This window comes from Morone saxatilis, unplaced genomic scaffold (assembly GCF_004916995.1).
Source record: "Morone saxatilis isolate NCDOM2014 unplaced genomic scaffold, NCSU_SB_2.0 Contig23, whole genome shotgun sequence".
Lineage (NCBI taxonomy): Eukaryota > Metazoa > Chordata > Actinopteri > Moronidae > Morone > Morone saxatilis.
In genome coordinates, this window is record NW_023339796.1 from 4708750 (window position 1) to 4716823 (window position 8074).

The 8074-nt window shown below is 42.5% G+C and overlaps 2 protein-coding genes across 2 annotated transcripts in view; both read right to left on the bottom strand.

Moving 5' to 3' along the window:
- ncstn (nicastrin) overlaps positions 1-1391 on the bottom strand; it is a 12503-nt gene extending 11112 nt beyond the window's left edge. The window contains exon 1 of the mRNA XM_035670281.1: positions 1250-1391. Coding sequence (XP_035526174.1) covers positions 1250-1307 — 58 coding nt within the window. The 5' untranslated portion in view covers positions 1308-1391. The remainder of the gene's footprint in view (positions 1-1249) is intronic.
- Positions 1392-1698: 307 nt separating this feature from the next.
- copa (COPI coat complex subunit alpha) overlaps positions 1699-8074 on the bottom strand; it is a 12731-nt gene continuing 6355 nt past the window's right edge. Inside the window, exons 14-30 of the mRNA XM_035670279.1 lie at positions 7638-7863; positions 6964-7102; positions 6243-6405; positions 6007-6153; positions 5680-5869; positions 5479-5574; positions 5173-5261; positions 4845-4968; positions 4567-4656; positions 4369-4472; positions 4093-4239; positions 3840-3980; positions 3566-3748; positions 3289-3399; positions 2982-3143; positions 2690-2884; positions 1699-2143 (exon numbers count right to left, since the gene is read on the bottom strand). Coding sequence (XP_035526172.1) covers positions 2084-2143; positions 2690-2884; positions 2982-3143; positions 3289-3399; positions 3566-3748; positions 3840-3980; positions 4093-4239; positions 4369-4472; positions 4567-4656; positions 4845-4968; positions 5173-5261; positions 5479-5574; positions 5680-5869; positions 6007-6153; positions 6243-6405; positions 6964-7102; positions 7638-7863 — 2367 coding nt within the window. The 3' untranslated portion in view covers positions 1699-2083. The remainder of the gene's footprint in view (positions 2144-2689; positions 2885-2981; positions 3144-3288; positions 3400-3565; positions 3749-3839; positions 3981-4092; positions 4240-4368; positions 4473-4566; positions 4657-4844; positions 4969-5172; positions 5262-5478; positions 5575-5679; positions 5870-6006; positions 6154-6242; positions 6406-6963; positions 7103-7637; positions 7864-8074) is intronic.

Genomic DNA, 8074 nt, shown 5'->3' on the forward strand with positions numbered 1-8074 from the left:
TCGTAATGAGAGGAAATCTGTTTTTCTGTCACAATTTTGTGGGTTTTTAATTATTCAGAGAACCTAAAATGAAAGTGACATCCTTTATCTCTCACGATCAAAAACACATTCATAGTGGTGAGACTAGCTGGAAGATGTGGCATCTAAGATCTACATTTAGTTGCCAGTTTAAGGTTTTAGCTAAAAACTAATGAAACAAACTAAGGTAACATAATAAAAGAAGCGAGCAGCAGAGGTATTGAATAGAAAAACATATGGGAAAGGTGTCTAGAAAATACTCATTTGCCAGTTTATTAGGCACACCTTGCTAAAAGCGATTATAAATGCAATAAATCCCACATTTGTGAAGGTAATAATGTTATTTTTTTGTCGAAACAGTCTTATAAAGGTACCGAATCAGCTATAGGACCATTGTGGAGGATGTAGTTTGTGGTGCAGTCGAACTGTACAGATATATGTATACAGATTATTTAACCTACCCTCATTAATAGAAATGGGGTGGACAAAATATTAATATATATCTATTTGTTTCGGTGTATAATTTTAAATGCTTTCACTTTTCGTTTGTTCAGACACTTACAACTCTTGCAAGAGGCCAGTGTAGGGTTTTTAATAGAGAGTGAGCTTTTCGGTTTGGTTCACCTGTTGGTCCCACAGCCTTTTTCCACTCAGAAACAGCACTAAAGTCAATGTAAACTTTAAAAAAACCCGGTTTTAATTCAAACAAAGTGCAATTTCAACGGGTCACCTGTGAGCCGAATTCACCAGGACACCCTAAAGATGTGAAAAGTGACTTAATTTGTGCTTCCACCTGCTTTGGGTTTTCAGCAACAACCAAATCGACATTACACCACAAATAATTGAATGTAGTTTGGCGTGATGTTCTAGCGTTTAATCCCCTCGAGCTCCGGGCGGCCGCAGCGGGGACGGGGGGGGGAAATCACGAGCAGTCAGGAGGGCAAACCCAATCTGTGACTACCGCACTGAAAAGTCGTCGAAAACACTTAATAAAAACCAGATACGTGGTTATTTCTCAACTCCAACTGGGTGTAAACGGGGCGTAGAAGCGCTACGACGCCGAAGCCCCTTTGTGGAAAACTTGTATTGAAGCGATTCTCTAACGCTGACTTAGCTTAGCATTCGGCTAGCTCAGACCACAAAGAAACTCAATCAAGTTAACGGCCCGGAAACAGAAACCCACTCGGCTCGCTGGCTGAACAGGTTGAGCACAGCCGCGGGAACAACTTACCGATGAAAAACGAACAAACTATCAGGTGGAGAATCCATTTGTTCGACAGTGAATCCATCTTCCTGGTTTGAAAAAGCGGAACACAACAGTGAGTGTTGACATGGAAAACGTCCGGGTTCCGCTGTTTGGTTCCGGTCTCCTGTCAAAATGGCAGCTCGGAAAATCTCTGCAACGGGAGTTATTATTAAGTTTTTATATATATATTTTTTAAGTTATCTTCACGTCCTATTTTTTTTTATTTTATTTTATCTCAACACTTTCTTATTTTTAATTAATTTAAAGACCAGTGCATTTACAACGCAGGAGTGACTCAACTCCATTTACACCCGTGATGACTCAACCTTGTAGTGCACTTTGGATATTCTTTAACCACTTTATACAACCATCCTCTTTCTATAGCAGTGCCCACATACCACATCAAAAAGACACAAACACACACTGGATTTCCTTTGATAAAGCCATTTTATTATGTCCTTCTTCCCCCCCTCCTCCTCCTCTTCCAGATACACAGAGCAGTGCTGCTAACTTTGAATTACTCATCTCATACAAGTCAGAAAAGAGACATCAGTTAGGTTTACAGCTCTAATAAAGCCACAGCACAAAGACGACGCAGCAGCACTGACGAGAAAAGCTTTTTTTAATGCAGGAAAGCCGATGTATGGGGAATAAAGATAGTTAGAAAGGATTAAAGAGGTTCAACATCACTGTGAGCAAACATATAGATCTTTTCATTTGTCGTGTTAATAATTGTATTATTTCTACGGAGTAAGTGCGGATGTGTTTCTCCGAACAGATTGTTTTCTTTCTCTTGGTCTCGTCGTCTTCACCCTCCTCTTAACGGAACTGAAGTGGACTCACACGCAGACCGATCACGTCCTTACCGATCTCCGTCACCTAGAAAATAAGGTTAGAGGTTAAAAGGGGAAAACGATGAAGAATATAACCACGACTTCTTGTTGTACTGTCTTTTTCTAGGTTTTGCCTTTTTAATAAATAGTGACGATAGAGACACAGACATCCACACAACCACCAGGAGGCCCCTGACTTTACTTTTAGATAAAAACACTACTAAACTAAACTACTATTGCAGGCATTAGCGGTTTCCCATTTTATTTTGATTAAAATGTTATTTTCTCCCGTATACGGAGAAATTAAGTCTCCGTATTGGTGACAAATGCAGTTTTCGTGACCCACAAATAAAATCAAGATTTGCAAACGTGTCTGAAATTAGTCTTCCTGATCCACAAACACCATCCAACTTGAATAAATGTCAGTATTCTACAAATATTAAGTTAATTAAATCAGTAACATTTGCTTTTTAAATTGTGCATTTGTCACTACTGTTCAGATTTATAAAGTTGCCTTGTTATAAAAGTACAATATAAAAGCAAAGAGCCTTTCAGGTGGATTTGTACATGGCTGCTCCTGGTCCCGACTTACCTGTGTGACCCTGCAGATCTGGCCTTTGTACGTCGGGCAGTAGCAGGCTCCAGACAGAGGGCACTTCTCAACAGGGCGTCCACGGTACAGAGGGACGAAGGAGGCGGCGCACAGGTCAAATGGATTGTGGGGGTCGTAGTTCAACTGGTGGGCATCTGTCAGGGTCTTCTCACAGGCTGCCAAAATCTTGCGGGTCTGAATGGTAGGGAGATATTTGACATCGTGGTAAGAGATGAGACAAGAGTATAGTTACCATCCGTTTTAAAACTGGAAACTTTAAATGGGAACCAACCTGCTGTGCGACATTTGGATTCGGCCCCAGCTCGAGCAGGCGTCGCGCAAAGCCTGCAGCCATCTTGAAGTTACGCAGTTTGAAGAAGAGGTTCAGAGCTGTGCGCAACACCAGCACCATGTGGACTGGTTGGAGATTACAGTGGGTGAAATAAGCAGCCATCTGTAAGGTGAAAAAAAACACATACATAAGAGAATTAGGCTTAGGAATGAAACAGAAGTATGACTACCGATCACTTTGTAGATACATTTTGGAGACGGTCAGTCAACAGCTTTGACATTCAATCAAGGGGACAAAAGATATTTACCTCACACAGCCTCTTCTGCTCTTCCAATGTGTCTTTAGGCAACTTCTTCCTTTCGGTCTCCATGGTCAGACCCACGATGTACTCTCTGCAAATTGTGATCAGCTGCTGAGCCTGAAACAAACACACACAGATCCAAATCACACAGGTGACCCTTACATGTTTAATAGTTTCTAAATATATATAGGTCTGTATCTGTGTGTGAACTATATTACTTTATTTGAAAGTCATATGCACAATGAGAAGTCTGATTGCAATTTATCGCCGGTTTGGTGCTCACCTCTGCAATCTCCTGCTTGTTGTCAACCACCAGCAGAGGTACAGACAGCAGGATAGCCCTGAAGCGTTCTACAGCTTCCTCAAACCGCCCGGCCGTGGTCAGCTGGTAGCACTGCTGCAGGCGGGCGATGAGGTCAGAGAGGCGCAGGCCCACAGCAGGAAGTCCTTGCTTTGCCCCACAGTCCTAAAAAAATGATAATTATTTGTATAAATATGATTAGAAACAGAAAACATGATGTGATTCTTATTAGATGACAAAAAACTAACAGCTGTACCTTCCAGTTCCTCTGGGGATGGCTGCGCAGGCAGGGAAGCGAAGGCAGCCCCAGGTAACAGGTGCGGCCTCGGGACAGCGTCTGCATGAACAGCGACTTGTAGGGTTCGAAGCTCACAACTCCTACCTGGTCGTGAAGCAACTGTGATACGGAAAGGGGGGACAGTGAATTCCAGTATAATGCTTGAATGAACATTTCAACACAAAAAACAATTTTATTTTATTTTTTTAAATTAATATCAAAGTGTACATACTCTCATCGCAGTTTCGTAAGAGCCAGCCAGGATGTGGTCGACTGGCAGCTGGGAGTTGTTGCACCACATCTGCGTAGGACTCATGCCCTTGGTGGGTGGGACGAAGAAGCCGTCCTCTACTCCTCCACCTCCGCCAGCCGGTATGTCCTGATGGTTGGGGGTAACAAAATATAGGCTTGACACCTCAAAATGTGCCATCAACATCTATCAACACTATTCTTGTTAACATGTTAATCCTATTTTATTGATGGGATTTATATTGATAGCTTCTCTCACCAGCTCTGGAGGAAGATCCAGGTCTTCTTCCACCTCCCAGCCTCCTCCCTCCTCTTTCACCGCTCCTTCCTCCCCAAACGTTTCCTGGGCCTCCATGAAGCCATCTGAGAAACAGAGACAGATGGAAGAAAGATGAACGTGACCCAATCTGCTTACTGAAAGGTCAGGTTTAAAATATTCTTTAGTCGCTGGATTTACCTTCATCCAGCTGTAGCTCAGCATCGTCTCCCCAGCCCTCGCCTCCTGGGGCATCCATGTCCTGGTCGGCAGCCATCTGACCTGCCTTCCCTACAACACAAAAACACTATTCTCACTCTGACTGAGCCGGCTGCCACACGTTTCCACAACTTACACAGGTAATTTCATGTTATTTTTACTTTTAACACTACTTACTCATGCATAATAGCTATTGTAAAATAATGTGTATGTGTATGTACGTACAGTAAGTGTATGTATGTGTGCATCTGATGACTCACCCTTTGCTGCAATGGCTCCCTCAAAGAAGCCCTTTGATACAGTGAGCAGAGGCCAGTTGGTGTCCAGAGGGTTGATGGGTGGAGAAGGTTGCAGCAGCTGGGCATTGGGATCAACCTCTGGCACCTACAAGACACAAAGAGCACTACTTTATTTGTTTGTCCACTAACATTAGAGTGATTTTATTGCCTGTGGTGCACCTGAAATGTAAAAACACATTTAAAAAAACAGGTCAAAATGCTCCACTACACTAAAAAGAACATATTGAGTGCACATCTTCTGCTTCAGACTGCATGTTACAGTTGTCCATGTTACATTTTCTCAACACACCGTCTCCTTTTCTGGGTCAAAGGTCTCCTTCAGCGCCTCAGCCTCTTCATCCAGCCCGTGAGTGGCTGCAGTCAGGTAAGCCAGAGACTCTGGAAACAGGCACACAAACAGTTACACATGATGGCTTTCTGTTCCATTGTCAACCATTTAAAAAACACATTTATAGTATGGTGGAAATTAAAATGATTCTGCATGCCTAGCACTACAACCTACAGGTAGGGCAACAATTGCTAAACAGTGAGGTGGACATCAGGGCTGATGTATGCAGGTAACAGGTAACAGGATGGGGTTGACGCTTGAACTCACTCTGTCCACAGTTCTTCAGGATGCGGACCCTCTCACTGACATCTCCAAGGTAGAGAGCTGCCTGGTAGTGACCGCTCATGTCCTTCCTGATCTCAGCTGCAAACAGAGAGTGCACAAATATTAGTAAACTCAAACCTCAAACCAAATCATCACATCTTTGGTACAATAAAAAAAAATCCTTTAACAAAAAGAATCTCTCACCGATCTTCATCATCTTGCGCAGTTTAGCCAGGTTGCCAGTGATGAGGTAGAGGAACGTGAGCTTGTCAAAGTTCTTGGTCCTCTGGTAGCACATTTCCACGACCTGGTGGTGACCCTGCAGCAGTGCTGCTTCACCCAGACGCTCCCAGCAGCTGCGCTCATCCAGGGCCTTGGCGGCCTCCAGAGCCACCTGGAAATATAGAGAAAGAAGTGTGTAAAAAAAGAAACTGAACTAGACAGCCGACAGAGAATCAAAACTAGAGTGTGATGAGCTGAACTTGGTATAGAGTAAATTTAGGCTTATCAGAAAATATAGCAGCAGCTCACCTCAATGTTTCCACACTCTAGAGCCAGACTAAAGCGTGTCTTCTCATCTTTGACAAAGTGCAGAGCCACCTCAGGGTAGCCCTTCTTCTGCAGGTAGGCAATAATGGACTGACCCACCAGCTTGGCATTACGCACCATGTGGAGCACCTGGACAAATCAAAGAAAATTAAGAAGTTGAGATCACAGATGTATCTTTCCAATCCAATAATTCATTCACAGAAACACCACGGACTAACCTCATCATATTTGCGGTTAACCAGGGCCAGCTTGAAGCGGTACTCTGTGGGGTCGATGGTGAGGACACGCGGCCTGCACTCCCTGTCCAGGCAATAAACACTGTTTCCTCTCACACGGGTCACATAGATGGGCAGGTCCAGGGTCCTGATGATGCCATGATCACTACAGGGAGACACAATAAAGTAGCATGTTAGATGTTGATGTGTGGCATTTTGCTTTTCTAACTGTAAAATATTTTAAATCTAAAGTTGCAGGCTTCCTTGTTTGGGAAACAGTGAATAGAAAACTTTGTTTTTCCTATATATTTGACTTTAAATGTGTGTAAAAAATATATATTATTGTTAAAGTTAAAACTTTCTTCTAAAGAATACATACTGTATAACATTCTTGTGAACTTGTTGTCTAGCATGTTCAACAAGAATTTACATATCCTGTGCTGCTGGTTACTTTGCACTGTAAGAGGTGCTTTTATATTTGAAATCAGGTCAGTGGGAAACTGAGTGGAAAATATGTGCCCACCACAAGACTGGCACATTCATCTACACTGCCAGTAATTACAGCACTATATCAGCAAGATCTTGTTCTGTTCTACATATCTCATTTTCTGATAAGACTTAAACTAACAGCTTTTTGATCTGCCGCTGTAGGCTGTACAAAGTGGAGGCAGTTTACCCGCCCGATAACGGACACAAACACTGTTTTTTTTTAAAGCAGACATACCCAGAGGTGAGGGCGTATTTGATGTGGTTGGAGGTGGTGTAGATGAAGACTCCACTCTCGTCCCAGGCTCCACTCTTCACTCTGATGTTCTCGTGAATGTTGCACAGACTCTCCAGCTTACGGTTGCAGATCATGATGGCTGACGGATGAAACAGGGAGCAAAAAAAGATTTAGGCTCTGTTTTTGTTGTTCTTTTCACAAAAGATAAATGTCAGGTTGAAACTTCTGGTGTTCAACAACATACTGGCATTAGTGGTCTTGTTTGACCCAGTATACATTTTAAGTCAAATTCATTTAGCTGTATTAAAGCCTTTATAAACCGCTTAATGGTGCTTTTACCAAAATTTACAAATCAATCTCTCCTTCTAACACTGAGTTAATTGGACTTTTAAGTCACTTTGATGCAGAAAAATTAAACATTTTTAGGAGCTTTCGTATGTCCATTTTTCTCTACTGTGGTAAGATTGTGTGGTTTGTTATTGATGATTACCATTACGCCCTAAAAAGGATTGATGATAAGCATGGGTGAAATCAAAATAAGTCTCAGTGATGTTTCCAAGCCTGAGCCCTGGCAGCATAAACATGTTTTCGAAGACAGAAGAAGATAAAAACGGTGTGACTCTGTGTTAAGTATCCTTGTCTGTACTCGCAGATATTCAATCTTATCTACCCACCATGTTTAGCCAGCAGAGCCACGTGGCTGGTGTCGGCACTCCACACCACGTACTTGACCTTGGCGATCTTGACAGTGGCCAGAGAGCGTTTCTGCTGCACATCAAACAGCGTGACGCCATCAGCATCGCGCAGCAGCAGCGAGCCCGTCCCGGCGTAGAAGATTTCCTCGCAGCTCGGCACCTGAACTTTCTTCACAATTTCATTCTTCAGGTTCTTAATCAGCAGCTACAGAAGGAGAGGGAAAAGATATTAGATGAGCTCATTACAATTGACAAAGATGCAGAGGGTGCCGATATAAAAGATTGAAAGACATTTTAAAACTAGAACTTTTTGAATATAACTACATCAAAAAGAATACCTAAAATATAATAGCAGTAAGTAACTTATATCTTAGGTTGATCAATTCTAACTTTCACTGACTGAATCCCTAAAATTA